Source organism: Ctenopharyngodon idella, chromosome 7, assembly GCF_019924925.1.
Source record: "Ctenopharyngodon idella isolate HZGC_01 chromosome 7, HZGC01, whole genome shotgun sequence".
NCBI lineage: Eukaryota > Metazoa > Chordata > Actinopteri > Cypriniformes > Xenocyprididae > Ctenopharyngodon > Ctenopharyngodon idella.
In genome coordinates, this window is record NC_067226.1 from 20,339,322 (window position 1) to 20,360,404 (window position 21,083).

Consider the following 21,083-nt stretch of genomic DNA (forward strand, 5'->3'; position numbering starts at 1 on the left):
GTGATGTCATTCTCTGGTCATGACCTCACTGCGGTTATAAGCTCTTCTGTTCATCAGTGTGTATCTCTCTCTAACTTTATTCAAATCTGTTCACACCAGACTCTCTCTTGTTAGATTTGGCATGTGCCACTATACTTTTGAGTCTCTCTGAGGGAGTTTTCCTTTTAATTACATATGACAAAATTGGTTTACTCTCTCATCGAAGATTTTAATGCACTCAAATCATGATACAGTCAGAAGTTTCTTCATTTTTATCTACTGTATAAGACATATTTCAGAAAAGTCTTAAAGGGATAGTTCACCCAGTAATGAAAACTGTCATCATTTACTCCCCCTCAAGTAGTTCCAAACCTGTATAAATTTCTTTCCTATTTTTCCTACTATGGTAGTACATGGGGGGCAAGATCTGTTTGGTTCATATAGAAATTCATACAGGTTTGGAACTACTTGAGGGTGAGTAAATGATGACAGAATTTTCATTTTTGGGTGAACTATCGCTTTAAGGCCACCAAGGATGATAACTATAACATTTTATCAATTGTGCTTATTCTATGAAAATAGGGAAGTCCACACCACAACTATAATGATAATGACACAGAGTTGTAATCACTTTCAGAATCTTTTTTTTCTAGCTGATCAATCATGACAATCCATCAACTTTAAAGAGCTTGAAAATTTTAAAGCAACAGTTATTGTGGACACTAATATAGTTATCGTTTTTGGTGTGAACGGGCCTTTACTTTGCAAAAATCATCTTGTTGAACCCCCTCAGTTGGTCTTCAATGCAACTTCCAAAAAAAGATTTATTTCTTTGATAATCAGTTTGCATGATTCTTGTGGGTAAAAGAGTGTGTGTCTTGAATGCTGTGGCAGACATCACATATTCACGACTATATTTGGTAAGTCCAATCGAGTTCACCTTTCACAAATCATTTGCTTTATATTGAAAACTGTCATCATCTACTGGCTCTCATGACACTCAAAACACAAAATAAGTCATTATCAAAATGCCAAATGCTGATCTCTTTCACACAGCTGTCAAGTCGCTATTTGCTATTTGGCTTGGTTCACTTAAAAGGGTCCCCTGCAAAGACTAGAAAACTAGAATAACATGTCTAAGGCCCATTCACACCAATAACAGTAACTATAAGGATAACTATAACTATTTTAGCATCCACGCCAACAAACGATAACGCTCTGTTTTTTTCCAAGTGTGCGCTGCAGGTTTGTCGTCTGCAGCTTTAAATACTCAAGTCCTTTAGAGTAGGATTGATTCTGATTGGCTGTCAATGTTTTTATCTATCTTCAGCTGGAAAAAATCGTTCTGAAAGTGATTTCAGTGATATTGTTTCTCTGTGTCATTATCATTGTAGTCATGGTGTGGATTTTATTTTATAATTAGAATGATTATTAGAACTATATCTTTATCATTACTGTTATCGTTATAGTTATCGTCTTTGGTGTGAATGGACCTTTAATCGTACAAAATTAAATAAGTTGCTTTAAAAAAGTTTTGGAGTGGCCCAGGACTTAAATAATAACTTGATTGAAATAATAATAATGATAATAAAAAATTGCTCGCTACACTTCATACTTATATAAAAAATGTCTTGAGAGGGTCGATAAAGTAGCCTTTGACTGTTGTCAGCTCCTTTTTTCTTGTTCCCTTGAGGATTTCATATCGCCATTGTCCTTGAAGTAATTGATAAAGTCTGTAAAGAAAGTTTGTTGCGAATTTTCTGCTTGTAAACTTTGTCATTCATTCAGACATCAGTGGATCAGCAGGTATTCACCCTCCAGTGAGCTCCGTGTCTGTTCTGTGCTCTCTTTGACCCTTCTCACACAAGTTTCCTTGCATTTTATAGTTGGCATTTTTTTTCCCCCTTATTCACTTGATTGACTCCAGCTACAGTGTTCTAAACAGACACACAAAATGTCTGACTGTGAATATGTTGGATTGTTTGTGCGGCAGTGACTGATCTGCTTCATTTACACTACTATGTATATTTTTTTATTTTTGTTCCTGATAATATATGTGGATATGAAAAGTTGAGTGTTTTATAAAGATTTTATTTTGATGTTTATGCTGGTTCTTCACAGGATTTTAATGCAGGGCTGGCCATCGCTGCAGTGGACCTGACGGCTGCGTGTGTGAAACCGGTTGAGAGGAAAGGATTTGAGATCACTACACCTTTCAAATCCTTCTGGTAAACTTCTAAATTATTATATACTGTATTAGCATAAGCCCAGAAAGTAAGAAAATCTCTTATCAAAATAAAATATTAGCATAAATTGACCAGTAGATGTTGCTTTAAACAGATTTCAGATGACCTTCAAACAGAATTAAGCCTCTACCTGGGCTTCCTTAATATCACTTTATGCTTAAAAAAACATCAAAGTTTCACTCAAGGTTAGACTTGGAGGATTAAGTGTTCTTAGTGTAAATATAAATTTATTAAATGCCTTCAGAATATGAGTTCAAAGATGCACTAAATTTCAAATACAGTTTCTGATTGCATAATCATTTTCAAATTTCATATGCTTTCATAATTTGCAGAATGGTTGTTTGGAAAATTACCTCCAAGAGAAATTACACAAAAAATTGTGCTGTATCATACATTATATAGGCTTTTGTTTCAATGCTGTGTATGTCAATATTGTGTATTTCTTTTTTTCTTTTTTTATATCAAACCATTAGCATAGCAACTTCAGATGATGTTGGAATCAACTGCAAGCAATAGTTGAGTCTTTTGAGTGTATTTTGAAGAGGAGCACTATTTTTGAATGAGCATTAACAGAGTTGCCTATGTAGACATTAGACAGTAAGGCAACTCACTATTGTTTGAAGTCATATTGTACCAGCAGTTGAAGTGTGGGATTGACCTATTCTGCCATTTAAATACTTTTGTTGATCTGCTCTTCACAACTGGATTGTGTTGAAGTGCAATATAGTTGGATCAAATGAGATTTCAGAGAATCTTAGAAAAAGAGTTGTTGAAGCACATAAGTCTGGGAAGAATTCTGGAAGGATGTTTTGAGTCCCCATAGTCCAGAGTCAGGCAGTTTGCTCCTGGACGAAACTCTGCACCATTTCTGCATTACCTTAGAGTGGGTATCCTACAATCCAAAAGTTCAAGAACATGCTGAAGAGTCCTCAAACAACATAGAAAGAATATAAAATGTGTTGATTGTAGAAAACAAAATGCTGCATTCACCCCAAAATCTCATTCTAAAATTAAGCTATGTTGGAGGGTGTATAATATTATGAAGTTGCTTTTCTTCTAATACAGCAGATGATCTAAATATTGAGAAAAAAAAAAAAATGAAACATTCAACATGGCCATCTTCTAAAACAGTTAGAATTAGTTAGGATTTGCTACTGATATTCATAGATACTTTTTGGCTTCAAATCAAAGCTTGTAATGTTATGATTCACCTCGTAGCTGGTTGGTTTATTTCATGGCTTATAACGCTTTATCAAAGACTTTTTTTAAATCCCTCTGGGAGAAATGAATGGAAAAAATACTTCCGGAACCAATGACGCTGGACAAGGGGGTGGGCAAACCACACTGATCCAATGGTCCAATCAATTCTTGATGGACAAAATCAAGTCCCACGCTAATTTTTTTTGTCTTGTTCAAGAAGCCACTTCACTCACATATGTCACAATAGGTAAGAAATGATCACAATTTCCATTTCATGCCGACTTTAATTTATTGTTTGGATATTTATTTACTTTTTAAATCACTGTCATTTTCAAGCAAGAAATGTCTATACCTTATTATTAATATCCCAAAACAAAGATGAAAATACGTTTGCAACCTTATAGAAAATAACTATGAAAACAACATTAGCCATTCCTGCAGAAATCCATAATACTGGAATTAGATATGCACTGATATATCGGCCAATAATCGCTATAGGCCAATAAAAGCACATTTTCACGCTATTGGCTATTGGCCGATAATTTAAAAACAGCTGATAGTCAGGGCTGATATATCCTGTCAATCAAAAGAGGGCAGAAAATGCACTGCGTTTGGGCTTTGTGTAAAGAAAATGCTAAAAAAAAAAACAGTTTGATGTTGAATATTAATAGTATTTATATGAATTGATAACATTCAGAAAGTTAAGAAATATTCATTTAATCTTCAGAATTTAGTTAATGTGTTAATATTAATTTGAGTAATGTGTTTGTTCATAACTGATACCAGTTAATCTAAAACAAGTTGATGAAATGGAGAGTTTTTATTTGCATTTCTTTCAAAATATAGTAATTAAAAATATAATGATTAATTATTAATTATAATGAAATTATCATTAATTTAAAAGAAGGTATTAAAGTTATCGGTATCGGCAGATACCACTCTGAATAATCCGCTATCGGTATCGGTGAAGAAATTTAGTATCTGTGCATCTCTACTAGGGGTGCAACGGTTCACATTACTCACGGTTCGGTTTGTATCACGGTTTTAGGGTCATGGTTTCGGTACGGTTTGGTATGTGCTATATTCAGGGAAAATAAGACTACTGTCAAATTAAAATAAAGAAAATAAGAACAAATAATCAAACTACAAGCAACAGCAAAAATCAATACAATAGAGCAAAGATTCATATAAAATAAGCAGTGCTTTTCAGGGTTTTTCAGGTATCTAACAGAAAATGAATAAAGTACTCAAATATAAAATAACACTGCATATTATCTTCACGGTATAAATTAAATAAAGATTAATCATTATTGAAGTTACAAAAGCTATTCAGTCATTTGTTGTTTGATTACCATTAAAAACACAGGCAGTAGTTCTTTCCCTTTAAGACATAATGCACGATCCAGTACTGTTACACATGCGTTGTATTTTTTCGACTGTTATAAGTTCACTTAAGACATAACCGACTATTGCTAGGATACTCGCCAAAATGGGCATGTTGACATAATTTTTGTGTGAATTTGTTCGTTCAAGTGCAAGACTTGAAAGAGAACTCAGTATTTGCGCGCTGGCTGAGATAAGCCTGTGCGCGCTTCGGATGAGCCGCGCATACACACAAATCTTCTCATAGCGCGCGCAAGTTCTCTTTCGCGTCTTGCTCATGAATGTTTAAATTAGCAAGGCTTAAATGAGTTTAGTTTAAACACGGATAGCAACGTGTGCTGTTCGTGTCTCACTTGCGCTCGCGAGCTATCAACACCCAAGTGATGACTGCGTAAACGACTACTCAGTTTACAAAGAGTGACAGATTTGATCTTCGCTGTTGTAACGTTTTGGGAAGCCAGAATGCGTATTCATCGGCTGAAACATACATTATCTGAACTCTGTCTATTTTACAAACCATATTAGGTTCGATTTTTTTTTTTTTTTTTTTTTTTTTTTTTTTTTTTTTACCGAGAACCGTTGCACCCCTAATCTCTACCTAGAATGTATTCATAGTATTTAAAAAAGTATTTATAAACTTTTCTCACAACTAGATCAGGAACTGTACCTGAATTGTTTTAGCTGAACCCTCAGTGTGTAAACTGAAACCTTTCTAATTACTATTATAGTTCTCTTACATATTTCCTCCCAATATCTAGTTTGTAACATTTCTCCAGGAGAGGTGAAACTTTTGCTTTGGTTCATTAGAGCGTACTTACTGCTTAGTATAAGTGATCGCACCAACCAAAATAAAATATGGATTAAACAGTTGAAGTTTGCAAAAAGATTAGTGTCAAACTGTTGAAACTTTTTTGCCTGTGTATAATGAAATTGAGTGCTTGCATGTGGACAGTGTGAGATTTATTAAAGGGAGAGGAAACTCAGTCGATTTCTCCTTTTGAGCCTTTTTAGTATCATTTTTTTTTTCAGAGTTTGTTGCCTGCTGTTATTTTCTAGCAGCCACTCTCTCATTATGACTGTCCTGCCGCTCTGATACTATCCATCTGAAGCACGCTCATTATTGATCTGTTTTTTCTTCCTTTCTTGTTCTTTTTTTTTTCTTTATAAACATCAGCTCTGTTATAACAGCTGTACAGTACAGGCATCGCTCACCTGTGACCCCACGCAAGCTGATGTTTCCAACAATGCAGCCATTTGCGGAGGCCTAATCGATGAGATGTTTTCGTGTTTGTTTTTTAATGATCCTTTTATGGCTGATGCAGTTCCCTGGCTAAAAAAAAAAAAGACACAACAATAACAACAACAAACAATGAAAAGCTATCGCTCTCTTTCTTTGGCTGGTGCGCACTGTTAAAGATTTTTCCTCTTTATGTTCTATCTTTGTTTTTGTGGACCGGACAGGATATTGATCTGTTTGTAGTTGCGTTCTAAACGTTGAGCGATGTGAGGCTGGCCGACTATTTAGTATTAGTTGTTGGCAAAATAATTGGAATTTTTCTCAGAAATGACATATCAAGGTCTCTGTGCTCATTTAAAATAATGGGCGCAGAGGGGGTCATAATGGAAATGGAAAGCAGATTCAGAGCTATTACTGGTTTTTACAATTAGGCTGCACTGTCTCATTGCTGCCAATCATAATGCAGTAACGAACATTTGAAAAACGGGTGTTTGCCGTTGTTATTTGCCTGCTACTTGACCTGAACCCAGTGGGACTCAAATTGTTGGGTTTTAGGTCAGGATGAAATTTAACAAGTATAACTTTGGATTTGTGTCCAGTTTTAGGTTTTTTTGTTTTTAATGATAAAACTATTATAAAAAGAATTATTATAAATATGTTGTTTTATATTTATCATAACATATTTTGTTTACACACACACACAGGCTCTCCATATTTTGAGTCAGTGCTGTTTGTTAGGGATTTCAGGTCCCATCTTACAATTTGACGGCACCAGATTTGGGCTTCATCTGTTAGAATTTAGGATAGTTTACCCAAAGTTGTGGACCATTCATTTTATCATCTCCATGTCATTCCAAACCTTTATGTCTTGCATCTGTGGAACACAAAAGAAGAAATGTGCTAATCGCTCTTTTCCATGCATTAACAATGAATGGGGATTAAAGCTTTCAAACTTCCAAAAGGACACAGAAGTGCCATAAACACATCATAAATGGTCTATATGACTTGTGCTCTCTAATCCAACTCTTCTGAAGTCATGATTCCCTTCAGTGAGATGTAAACATTGCAGACTTTGACCAGATTGATTTGTGAACATGGGTTATTTTTATGATACTTTTATAAAAGTCTCCATTCAAAAGTGTGACAGTCTTTAGAACTTCTCCTGTTGTGTTCCACAGAAGAAAACCAGTCGTACAGGTTGCTGTACCTTTAATGTCCATGAAAAAAAGCTCATTTGTCTCTCGTCAATAGTGTAGCAATGCATGAAGCACCGCTCAAATAGAAGTCACTTTCAAACCAACCAGCTTTCTGTTTGTCAACGCAGCAAATTTGTATGACCAAATGAACCTGATGCGAAATCTGTGTAGGGCAATCATTTGTCCTCACACAAATTTCTTGATTGCGTGGATTCCAAATGACTGGATTTTCTCTGTACAGCGGTAAATATGACCACAACATAAGACTGTATATCAGAAGCAGATGATTGCAAAGCTTTACTGGCACTTTTGTGCACACTAGGCTACGTTCACACTGCAAGCCTTAATGCTCAATTCTGATTTATTGCTCAGATCTGATTGTTTTGTTCAGCTGTTCACATTATCTTTTAAATGTGGCCAATATCAGATTTAAGTGTGAACTAGTGGTTACTGTCCTGATCTGACCTGACCTGCACAAAAGAACGATAACAAAGACGGCACGCAGCACAATGTCATACAGAAGTAAACACGGAGGTTACTGAAGTCAGCATTTATTTGTTCATTTATAAGGTTATATGCTGCAAAAGCCAGCGAATTTATGCACAAGTGATAAGGGGAATGAGGAGAAAGAAAGCAACGTATTTCTCATACAGTTTTTCCTCAAGTTTTACTTTACCTTCCACTGACTAACTTTGCTGCTGTCTTCCATATTCAAAGAACTACCGGTGTTTAAAATCTTTGGAGTGATGTCCATCAGTGCTGAATTGTGACATAATCTAGATTTAGATTTATGATATGAATTATGAATTCTGATAAGACTGTTTAGACTGAAGTCGCATTGCATAACATCAGACCTGTATCTGATTTAGGACCACATATAGAAATGGCCTAGAATGGAAAAGATCAGATTCCACACATTTTGTGCTGTTTACACTGTTATAAAAAAATCAGATCTGAGTCACATATGAGCAAAAAAAAAAATCTGATTTGGGCCACTTTTGCCTGCATTGTGAACGTAGCCATATACTTGACACAAAAACCCTTTCTTTTTTTCCCCCTGATTGCCTTTAAAAAATCATGTACTGTAAAACTGAATGTGTAATCAGTCTGATAAGGTGTTTATAAGAGTTCTGTATCATTTGTGTCAGTTTCACAGTGGAGTCGGAGCGTGAGCGAGAGGAATGGACAGAGGCAGTTCAGGAGTCCATCGTAGAAACGTTGTGCAATTACGAGGTGCTGGAGAAAGTTTGGTTCAACAAGTCCAACAGGAAGTGTGCTGATTGTCAGGCCCCTGAGCCGGAATGGGCCTCCATCAACCTGTGTGTGGTCATCTGCAAGAATTGTGCTGGTGAGAAGCAATTGTGAACACAAGATCAAGAACAAACACAAGACTGGAACATGAAACACACAATATCTTAACCATACTCATTGTTCTAAAGCATCAAGCAGTAAAAGTTCACGTGGGTTCTATTTCTACAGCATTGCACTGTGTAGTCCCGCCCACTGTGAAATCTCATTGGTCTAAAATTTCACTCCATATACACTACTATTCAAAAATTTGGGGTCAGTGCAATTTTTTTTTTCAAAGAAATGAATAGTTTTATTCAGCAAATCAAAAGTAAATTGATCAAAAGTGACAGTAAATACTTTGATATTGTTACCAAAAATATTCATATTTTCAATTTTTTTTTAAAAGTTTCAAATAAATGCTGTTCTTTTAAAATTTCTTTTTACAGTTGTCTCAAACATTATTTCTTGAGTGCAAAATCAGCATATTAGAATGATTTCTGAAGGATTATGCGACAGTGAAGACGAGTAATGATGCTGAAAATTCAGCTTTGTCATCATAGGAATAAATTACATTTTATAATATATTAAAACAGAAAAGAGTTATTTTAAATTGTAATAATATTTCACAATATTACTGTTTTACTGTATTTGTAGCATGAGAGATGTCTTTTCAGAAACATCAAAAACATTAAAAATCTTGCTGACCCCAGACTTTTGAATGGTAGTTTAACTGGACATTAAATATTAAATATCTTCTCACTGGTTGTGACCAGACAACTTGTTTGTCACTGAAAACTTGTCGCAACATGTGTGATTTACGAAAACAGTGTTGCATCATAGAAAATTATAAAACAACCACACAGACACACACACACACACATAGTTATATTTGCTCCGTACTTGTACTTTACAGGAACAGACTAAATGGTCTTCATAGCATAGTTTTGCATATTTTTTTTCTTAGTATAGTAAGGTACCCCACACACGCGCATATATATATATATATATATATATATGTATATATTTATTTATAAATATATATATATATATATATATATATATACACACAGTTTATATATATATATATATATATATATATATATATATATATATATATAGCTGCCTCTTGCCTTAGCCACTGAATATATTTAATCTCGATCTTACTCTGTCTCTGTTCCTCTGCTCTTTTTCCTGATATAATTGCCTTTACTTAGATTTTTCTGACCACCCTCCCACACCATAAATTAACTCATTATTTCAGATATGCAGCCATTTAATGTTGCATTAGGTCATGATATAGGAGGAAACACTGGCTGAACATGTGCAAATGGCTGCTAAATAAGCCATCGAGTGGGGAGACACTTTCCCTAAATGTGCACCACAGCCTTCATGGAATCTATGGCACAGACACTTTAATTAGCTGCGCTTCTGCCGCCGACAATTAGGCGAGCAAAAGTGTAATACTGGGAATATAACGAACGGCTAACGATTAAATGAGAGCAAATTGTCTTCGATAGGAGACGGAGAGCGTGTGAAAGAGAGAGACAGGTGAACTGATTTCTCTTTCTCACGATCCATCTTCACATTTATAATACTTATCTAGCGTTCCTGCCTGTTTTTTTTTTTTTCTCATTCACTTCTGTCTTTTTTTTTTTTTTACCCCGTCTCTCATCCTCTAACACACTCTATCAATCAATATCTCTGACTGTGTGACATATATTCAGGTTTGTCTGTTTCTTTACACGTGTAATTGCAATAAGCTCTTTCAAATGAAGTCCTGATTGGAGACATTCCTCAAGTGAGGCTGCGGTTACCATAGAAACTCTCGGTATGCACATTTTCCACTCTTCCTTTCTTTTATTAGTTTCAAATAAAGTAACAAAGAAAAATTTTTCCCACCTTTCTGATGGTTTTTATTCTCTTTTGATGCTTTAAATAAGATTTTGTTGATGCAAACATTCCATGTCTTAGAAGTTTTCTTAGATGGCGCTATAAAACCCTCAGTGAGTGCCCTTAATACACATACATACACAGACACTGACACGTACACAAAGCATCTTTAGTCCCGTCGGCTCTCAGGCGGCTCTAATGATCTTTGATGGCAAACTGGTACTTTAAAATGCTGCTAATTATGCTGGAAAATCACACACTCCATATTCAAATATGTGTTTCTCCCTGCCATGTTTAATTCATCTGTTTCTTGCATAAACAACAACTACGACAGTGCCTGGAGTTCAGCGAAATAAATGCGCAGACCAACAAACACAATTAATTACTTATGATTCATTAGCAATTAATGGCTTTTTCGCGCCTTTCATTTGCAATTATAGCTGTGGCAGGCTGGAGAAAAGAGTGCCTGGAAAGGATACGATGAAATTTATAATGAGCGTAACTCTGTCTGTATGTGTGTCGTACAAGTTGTGGCTTTATGCTATTTAGTGTGAAGTCATACTTAGTTTTAAGGTTAAGCAGTACACTTTAGGTTAACAGGAATTTTTAGCATCTGTCTATGTGAATTTTACATACTGTAATTTAAGGGGCTATGAAATGCACTATCAGATCTTTATATTATGTTTCTGGAGGTTAGTTTATAAAGTTAGCAAAGTTTTTTACAACATAAAAGTTCAAATATTTGTAAAAAATAATCATTTTCCTTCCTCATTTTCACTCTCTGTCACAAACCCTTAATTTCAAGGGATGTTACCTCTTTTCAGAAAACGGCCATTGCTGTGATTGGCAAACTTCATCACACCATATCCTCACACCCCTCCACAGCATGTATGACATGTGTTTTGATGCTTGAGATAGCCTGAGCTGTATATGTTTGAGCCCGAGTCAGATTAAAATGAAACAATGCAACCACAGCGATTACCTCTGAGGACAAAATACTTGGCACTGTCATAGCTTTCAATACAAGATATTTAGTGTCCTTTGTGAAATGAGACAAACAAATGGAAACATTCTAATTCAATCACTCAGGCACATCTTTAAAAATGCTATACATTTCCAGTAGTTTGATTGCTTCCAATATTCTTACTCCACAGCAGTATCGCTCTTGTGATTGATGAATTGACCCAAAAATGAAATTTCTGTAATTAATTATTCACCCTCAAGTCATTCTAAACCCGTAAGACATTCGTTCATCTTCAGAACACAAATTAAGATATTTTTGATGAAATCTGAGAGGTTTCTGAACCACACATAGGCAGCAACATCATTGCACCTTTCAAGGCCCAGAAAGGTAATAAAGACATGGTTAAAATAGTCGATGTCCAATAGTCATTCTCCTATGCTGTTGACATTGTAAACACAGTGCAGCGCTTCCGTGTTCTACGTCAGAACGCCCGCTCAATATTGGCCAATGCTGTACACATGAGCAGCACGATGTATGCTTGTGATGGTGACACAGGAGTCTGCGTTTTGATGTTGAACCCGGAAGTGCTGCACTGTGTTTACTATGTCAACAGTGTAGGAGACTGACAGGGAAGAGAAGAAATTGTTGAATAAAGTCATTATTTTTGTTTTGTTTTTGTGCACAAAAAGTATTATCGTTTCTTTACAACATTAAGTTTGAACCACTGTAGTCACATGGACTATTTTAACAATGTCTTTCTGGACCTCAAAAGGTGCAATGACATTGCTGCCTATGCATGGTTCACGTGAATTCCAAACCAGTTCAGCGGAAATCCCCGCCCTGCAACCAATTTCATTGGCTGAGGTTACAGTGACGGGTAGGTTTAGGGATCAGTGTTTGGTGTAGGCCAGTGGTTCCCAAACTTTTTAGAGTGGAGTACCCCCTGAGGCATTTACCATCCTTCTGCGTACCCCCTCTCTCTCTTAGATTGTAAATTTTCCATTAAGGGACAATATTTGCCCCCTAAATTGACTTTCTAGTGCATTTTTTTTTATCTTTATGAATACCTTTTACAACATTAATAATGTTTTAAATAAAAAAATATATATTTCAATAGAGAAATGAGCAATGCTAAAAACGTGAAAAGTGATTATTTTAAATACTAAAACCGCCAGTAGATGGTGGTAAGTCACTGTCTTAATGCGTGAGTCACCGAGTCATTCGTTCAGCGAAGCAAGTGGCTGTATTTATGAATGAATCATTGAATCATGACTTTCACGAACGATTCGTTCAAAGCCGCAGATTCGTTCTCGAAACACCGCTGTGTTGTAATTCTGCTGTTGCTTTCGTTGCAAAATAGAGCAAATACTGACAATACTGTGAAGAACATCACTTAATATTACCCTTTTGTTTATTGAACTGTTGTGTGGATATTTGGATTTGCATTCTTGCTTGTATAATATTATCAACATTAAAAACAAGAACTCACAAAAGGTAGGCTATGTTTTGTATCAAGAGTTTGAATCTTAAATTGATCTTTATGCACCTTTTGTGCCAGGCCATTTATTCTTCATGCTAGTAAGTGCTAAATCTACAGGTACATTGTCTAGAACGACAGTCATGTAGCGCGATTTGCTAAGACAGCAGACTCTGCACGCAACCTATATGCACCCATATGCGCGCTGCTTATTGGCTGTCATGTAGTTACAGCATTGTGCCTGTTAGAAAATACATGATCGGTTTTAATGTTATTTTAAGGTAGGGAAGAATTAAATGAACGGCAAAATTCGGCATTTTATTCGCGTACCTTCTCTGTCGCCTCACGTACCCCCAGGGATACGCGTACCCCAGTTTGGGAACCACTGGTGTAGGCAATCATTACTGTGGTTGACATGGCCAGTGAAATCTTTAGAATCGGCTCCAGGGCGGGATTTCCGCTGACCTGGTTTGGGGAAATCACGCTGGTGGTTCAGAAACCCTCGGATTTCATCAAAAATTTGTGTTCCGAAGATGAACAAAGGTCTTACGGGTTTGGAACGACATGAGGGTGAGTAATTAATGACAGAAATTTCATTTTTGGGTGAACTAACCCTTTAAGAGCACACCTCCTTGATTTACATACGTATGTTAAGGGGCACATAGAGGAAATTTGTGGCATCGCGAATGGGCCGATTTCGAATCCTGGCATTTCATGGAAAACAAAAACAGGGGAGTTAGCTTTGAGTATGCTTTTATTTTAGAGTAACCTCTTATATAGAGTAACCTCTTATATGTGTAAATATCAAGGACATTTTGATTTTCCATTTCATGATCCCTTTAACATGACCCCTTTAACACTGCCTGTTTTAGATGTGAATAGTTCAGATCAGTGTCTGTTTCCAGGTCAGCATCGATTCCTGGGTCCTGGTATCTCGAAGGTCCGCAGTATGAAGCTAGACAGCAGCATATGGACCAACGAGCTTATTGAGGTACAGATCTTTCATGGCAGTTATTTCTTACTATGAAATATATTTTCCTCACGTTCTGTTCTTCTCTTTAGCTGTTTTTAGAGGTTGGGAATAAAAATTCCAACAGCTTCTGGGCAGCAAATATTCCCCCAGAGGATGAGCTTTGCAAGCAGCCATCGACGGAGCAGCGTGCATCCTTTATTCGCAGGAAGTACAAAAAGAGGAAGTACAAGAAAGTTCTTGAAGGTGTAAACACTCAGGAGGAACTCAACAAGGTTTGTGTGAGAGAGTCTGTGTGCTAACATTGGCCCTTTGACTTAGTGTTGTTTTTTTTCTACCTCATTAAAAGACCCATTAGGCCTGGAGATGTTGATGTGTGTGTGTGTGTGTGTGTGTGTGTGTGTGTGTGTGCGTGTGCGTGTGTGTGTGTGCATCTGTTGTTGCTCTGGTTCACCTGGTAGCCCAGGTGTAAATTAGGGTTACCATGGTAACTGGCTCTCACCAATTTTCAGAACAGGTTGCCAGGGTTATGTTAACCATGTTAAGATTCTACTTTGAATCTTTTCACGTAGCACAAAATACGGCAACTATAATGCAAGTACTTAAAATTACAGTCAGAAAACAAACATTTTTGACAAAAGCACGTTAAAGAAATTGAACAGATGATAATGAATGTGTTATGAGTTAACAGGATTTCCTGTGCATAATTCATCATTATGCTGTATTTATGTGTGTGTGTGTGTGTTTATTGTTCCTACGGAGTTTGCCCGCATTACTCTTTCCTAAGCCAAAAGATGCTGTTTTTCCTCACCGTCAGCAGTAACACAGATCAAGCCTGCTTTTGTTTTCCGGAGAGGGGGGCAAAAGAGAGGGAACGAGAAGGGGAGAGAGGATTGGAACTGTGGATTAGGCGTGTGTGAGATGAGAGCAGCACTGGGGAGTTTTCAGGGGTTCTTCTGAAAAAGTTATGTGATTGTGTGTGTCAGAGAGAGACAAAGAGAGTGAGAGGAAGATAAAGAAAATAGTGAAGGTACATACAGAGGTGAGATTAGATTATAAATGGATGGGTACGTCTGGGACAGACACAAACAAAATGTTCCAGAAAAATCCTCCCTGTTCTCAAAGTTTTTGTTTAAGCCCTGATGTGATATATATGTCTTTAAGTTTTCATTTGAGTTCTTTTCTAATACTTTTATTCAGCCTGAAGTTTGAAGCAGTAGTCATCCTGGTAGGCAGTGGTTTTGAGTTCATGAGATATAGCAACAATTCAAAAACAATTCTTTGTGGGTCGGGTTTGGCCTAGAAAACAGTAAAACCTGAATCACCTACACTGATTATGTTTACATGTGCACCAATAATGCGATTATTTCCAATAATCAGAGTAAGGATGCTGCTGTAACTGGGTTTGCCTACGCTGTGTCTCTTTGTCTCTGGATGAAGATACGGAGAAGAAAATGCGCATCGAGTTGTGTTGACAGAGTTTGGCGATTCAGAGTGGAGGGAAAACAGAATAATGTCACGGAGTTCATTCATGAAGTTGTGTGAACGACACACGGCATCCGTGTACGTCCGAGCTCATCAAAGTGAATTGCGATTAATATACTGCGAAATACTGCGATTAAGGTGTTTACATGCTTGTTTCTTGTGATTAAAATGGGTATACGCCACATAGTTTAATGCGAGTATGGTTACTACGATTATGAGTTTAATCGTATTAGTTTCATCAAAGTATTGCATTTACTGTACATGAGGTAAAGATTAATCGCAATATTTCCAAAATCCCATTACAGTTGCATTATGAGGGTGCATGTAAACACACTCATTGGTACCAGCCAAAGTTAAATGCCTTAATAAGCATATTATTAATGTGGTAATGAATATGTTAAATGCAGAAAGGTTTATGTGAGGGTCAGATTTAGCAGATGGAAAATATAATTTGTTCAGTATGATAGAAGTCCCCACCATGATAGAAAACAAATGGATGTTTATGTGTGCACACATGCAGCTGTGAGCTTTATACAGCAGCTGTATAAACTACACCAATTAGATTCAGTGACTTCCAGTGGAAGTCTCTTTAGCAAATGTGACCTAGAGAACATGTAAGGGACACCCTTGAGGTTTATGTCATTGGAAGAACATTTTAAGGTCACCCTGACACTGAATAAAAGGGAACTGGTGATATGTTTTTTTTTGTTGTAATTTGTAAAGTCACATTGAACAATGTAAAATAAATGAAAGTTAGAATAAGATGAAAAAAAAAACATACAATTTTATTTATTCTATGTCACAGATCAAGTAAATGAGTGATGCTGATCATGTGACTATTTGGACATACATCTATGATCATTCTGGAGAGGTTTAACATGAACTTCTGGAGTTTATGCAGCTTGAGTGTTGCTGTCATTACAAAAAGTGAGACAAACCAAATACTAAGATATTCATATTATTTTTTTTTTCAGTTAATCTTTTCACTAACATTGTTATGCTAATAACATACATTACCGATGGCAAAGCTGAATTTTCAGCAGACATTTCTCCAGTTTTCAATGTCATATGATCCTTCATTCTAATATGCTAATTTGATGCTCAAGAAACATTATCAATGCTGAAAGCAGTTGCTGCATAAATTCTTTGATCTATAGAAAGTTCACATCATTTATTTGAAATAGAATCTTTTGTAACAATGTAAAAGATAATTTAATGCATCCTTACATAATAAAAGTAATCTGATCTTTCTGATCCCAAACTTTTAGACGGTACAGTAATTTATAATGAAAAATGTTACGTTATAAAATAATTTTCGCCAGTTTTGATTCCACTGTACTTGGTAGTGGCAGGTATCGGCATTGGAGTACATGTGTGTATGTGTGTGGTTTACTGTCTCAGTGTCCTTGTTCTCCAGCGGATCTAGCTTGTTTGAGGGGGATCGATAGCTTGGCTAGATCAGACTGTTTTAGATGAAAGCAGTGTTCGACTGAATTACTCCTGCCAACTCTCTCTCTCTCTCTCTCTCTTGCTCTCTCAGAGACACACACTATTGTATTTATTGACTCTTTTTCCCTCCATCTCTTTTTAATTGGACTGACTGCATTTGTTCTTTGGATGCCCCGTTTCCTGTCAATGTCAATGTTATTCCATACTAGGATTCCAAGTAAAGCTGCACGCAACAAATGTTTGTTTCTCATAGCCGCAAAGGAGCGGTACTTTTGACAATGTTGTTAGTTAATTCATCATAAGCTGTCAGTTTCAGTGTAGTCTTTTGTGTGCCCGAAAATGCTGCTGTGCTCTGCCTATCACTGATGCTCAGTTGTGATTTGTTCCCCTCCCCTCTGTGTGTGTGTGTGTGTGTGTGTGTGTGTGTGTGTGTGAAGGCCCTGTGTGCTGCAGTGGTTCACCCTGACGTCCTGCATACCATGGCCCTTGTTTTCAGTGGGGCAGATGTGATGTGTGCGACAGGCGACCCTGAGCACTCAACGCCATATCTACTGGCTCAGAAAGCAGGCCAGAGGCTACAGATGGAGTTCCTCTACCACAACAAGCTCTCAGGTGTGTGTCAATTCATTATGACGTGTTTAGAGCACTGTCCTTTGCAAAATCCTGTAAAATATGTGCCTCCACACATACACTACTGTTCAATTTTTTTTTTTTTTTTTTTTTTTAAAAGAAATGAATAGTTTTATTCAGCAAGGACACATTAAATTCACTAAAAATAACCGTAAAAACATGTATTTCAAACTCAAAAAATGTATCACAGTTTCCACAAAAATATTAGGTAGCACTGTTTTCAATAAGAAAGGTTGCCAGATTGCTTGATTACTGGACAACTATATTTAAAATTTTGTCTGAGGCATATAGTAAGGATATCAGACCTAGCTTTGAAATGGCTGTTTTTGGAGTACCTGAGCAAGGTGTGGTCATGTCTAAAAACTGTCAAGATGCTTGTGCTTTTGCATGTCTTTTGGCTCGGAGGAGAATATTACTTGATTGGACGTTTTTATTCTGTATGGACTCCGATGATCTCATATTTTGAAAAGGGTGCAACTCTTCCCCCAAACTAAATGATTAACGCCTGTGCAAGTTTGAACAAATAAATAAATCAGACACAATGGGCTTACAACCATGTCAATTTCCTCGATGTTTGTAATATCAGAACTTTGAGATTCTGTTTTTCCAATGCTTTTCCAATTTGTTTATTTATTATGTTTATTAGTTGTTGTGTTTTTTTTTTTTTTTTAAACCGTTCTGGGGTGGGTTGAGGGTAAGGGGAAAATTGTAAAATCAAAAGGAACATTGTTTTTTTTTTTTATCTGTATGTAATATGTCACTGTTCTTCCTTTAATAAAATATATATTAAAAAAACAAATAGTAAGACACAAATTAGTAAACTGGTCACTTTTTTTTTTTACCTGACTACATAGTGTGGACATTACCGTTCAGAAGTTTGTGGATTTCTAATGTGGATTACTAATAGATTTCTAATGCGTTTTATGCTTAAGAAACATTTCATGTCATTATCAATGTAGAAAACAGTTGCTTCTAAATATTTTTGTGGAATCTGTGATTTTTTTTTTTTTTTTTTTTTTTAGGATTCTGTAATAAATAGAAAGTTTAAAAGAACAGCATTCATTTTTGTAACATTATAAATGTCCTTATTTGTTACTTCAATTTAATGCATCCCTGCTGAATAAAAGTATCAATTGAAGTGAATTAAAATCTTGCTGACCCCAAACTTTTAAACATTAGTGTAGATCATAAATAACATTGTACTTTAAAGCAAAGTTTTATTGGTGTCCTGCTTTGCATTTTAATACACACTCTTTGTACTGACTGATGAATTCTAACTGGTACTCCATCAAATTTTCATCACAACTGGCATTTCACACAGGCTGATGGAGGACTTTAACACACACACATCCCTACCTCAAGACGACATTGCCCCTGAAAGTGTCTATAATTAGCTGTAGATTGTGTGTGTCATTACATTGCTCATTTGGGGCCTTTACAGGAAGTGTGCCAACGATCCTAATTAAGCAATTCTCCAATCAGCACAGCCACAAATGTTTTACAGTGTTCTGCCAATGTTTTGTTAAGCTTACAAACATCGTAACAACAGCAGGACAACATTTGTGTAACCTCTAAATCTGTGCGGAGATGTGGCCTCATTAACTTAATGGCTTGTAAATGTGATTCTCAGTCGGATAATTCAGTCATCGTCTTACACACATGCACACACATTCAACTTGCAACAAGTTCTATTGTTTTTCTCGGATTGCTACGGCCCAAATACACATTCACATACATTTGAATATATTACTTATGCAGGTTTTCTATTTGCATGTTTGAGGCATGTGTGCAGAGATCACCAAATTGGACTTTCCTCCATCCTATCTCATTATCACTTTTAATCCTCCTCGTTCCAACAGAGAAGTATCAGTAGCTGGAGGGAAGAGATGATTGGATAGAAAGATCCCTCAATTAAAAGGCTTTTCAATTAAAGTTATTTGAACTTTTTCCATGTTGGTGACTGGAAGTGCATGATAAAATCTTGTCGGTACTGCTGGCCTTCCCGAAGAAAATTGAACCTGAGCATAGTGGCTAATTGAATCAGAACATGATAAGGTAGTAGGCAGAAAAAGGGGTAAAAATTTAAAGTGGCAAATAGGGAGAGCAGATGAAGAGGTAGGGTGGAGAAAGGAAGCAGTCAAATCTTCTAACCTTGAGCTTTAATGTTTGGATGGAAGTTTTACAAGCCTTATAAACAAATAACCTTGGAAAATGAGAAAGAAATATATGAAATTTAGCTGTTAAAAGCTGTTTGACACCTTGAATGAAGACTGACTGGTTATCAAGACGCTTCTGAGGTAAATAGTTTTTAAAAACTTTGAATTTCACTTGAAAGAAGCAGGAATAGGGAGCTGGGTTTGCATATAATGCGACTGATCTCCATATAAACAGCATTTCTCGTCCTCACCACATTATAGGATTATTCCTAATCAGCTGTTCTTCTTTTTTCTTTTTAATCTCTCTGTTTTTCCCCCTCCTTTCTCTCTCTATAGATTTTCCTAAGCTGGAAGCAGTATTTAACAGCAGTTTTTCGGCTGATGTTCCTTCTTTTATGGATGGATTTCTGTACTGCTCTATGAATGCTGGCAAGGCCACTCTGGATAGGAAAGGAAGACCCGGTGAGTCTGTCCGTCCTTTTATTCGTCCATCCAAATGCCCACCTCCTCATTTATTCATTCATTCATCCAAGTAATTATGAATATTCATCTGCACTTCTTGTTTATCCTCACTCATGGCTGGAAATGGTTGCACCATAATTGTGCAATAGTATTGTCACCCCTACACTCGAGTACACCATCCTTCTTACACTAAATCCCCTCCAAAGATGTTATTCTTTCAAGTATGTTTCCCCATCATATCTCTGGCACCCATTGTGCTCACGTTGTTCTCCTCCAAACATCTGGAGAGGGCCACTGGTGGTTAGACAGAAGTTCTCTCTAGGGACGGGGCCAGTAAAGGGCCCTACATTAAGCTGGACTCTTGGTGGAGTAACACAAGCATCTGGAGCACATGTTGCACTGTAGGAGCTTGTTTTTTTTTCTTTCTTCTTCTTCTTCTTCTTTTTTTTTTCAGCTCGTCTCTATCTTGTATCCCGAGGGACATCTGTCTCAAGCTGTGGTAGCCCGCTTTGGTCCTCTGTCTGTTTTCCCCGATACCACAGTGTGTGTACGTGTGTGTTTATGAGCACTGGAAATAAGCAAGCTGTGTTTTAGAATTAGACTCTGATAGTTGAAAATGGTTTAATGCAGCTCTAAGTATCTTAAAAGAAAATGTGATGACTGTTTGAAAGTTTAAAGAACGTCTGTTATGATAATAAACAGATGCCTCATTACTCTTTGCACAAAAGAAACTAGCAAAGTGGATGAGAATCTGAAAACTTCCTAACTTGCCAGTTGTGCAGTGACAACTTTTTAATATTTTCTTTTTCTTCTTTTTTTTTGGAGAAATGTCTATAAACCACAGTATCTTAAAATGTATAGATAAAATTCATCCCCATGTGAAAAAAAGAAGTGCACTTAATTGTACTGAATATGCACTGAAAGACTGTCTTTATGAGTGTGTCAGTCAGTAGCGAAGACTTTTACATTGAAAAGACTGACCAGCGCTGTCAGTCACGGGAAAACCCCTTAACTGTTAAAAGGACAGGATAATACATCGGACATTTAAACAGATTTTTTATTATGAACA

The 21,083-nt window shown here is 36.5% G+C and overlaps 1 protein-coding gene across 3 annotated transcripts in view; it reads left to right on the forward strand.

Moving 5' to 3' along the window:
• arap2 (ArfGAP with RhoGAP domain, ankyrin repeat and PH domain 2) overlaps positions 1 to 21,083 on the forward strand; it is a 117,096-nt gene that overhangs the window by 52,470 nt on the left and 43,543 nt on the right. For all 3 annotated transcript variants that reach the window (XM_051901517.1, XM_051901516.1, XM_051901519.1), the window contains exons 10-15: positions 2,101 to 2,207; positions 8,390 to 8,589; positions 13,768 to 13,853; positions 13,925 to 14,107; positions 17,204 to 17,378; positions 19,889 to 20,014. In XM_051901517.1, coding sequence (XP_051757477.1) covers positions 2,101 to 2,207; positions 8,390 to 8,589; positions 13,768 to 13,853; positions 13,925 to 14,107; positions 17,204 to 17,378; positions 19,889 to 20,014 — 877 coding nt within the window. The remainder of the gene's footprint in view (positions 1 to 2,100; positions 2,208 to 8,389; positions 8,590 to 13,767; positions 13,854 to 13,924; positions 14,108 to 17,203; positions 17,379 to 19,888; positions 20,015 to 21,083) is intronic.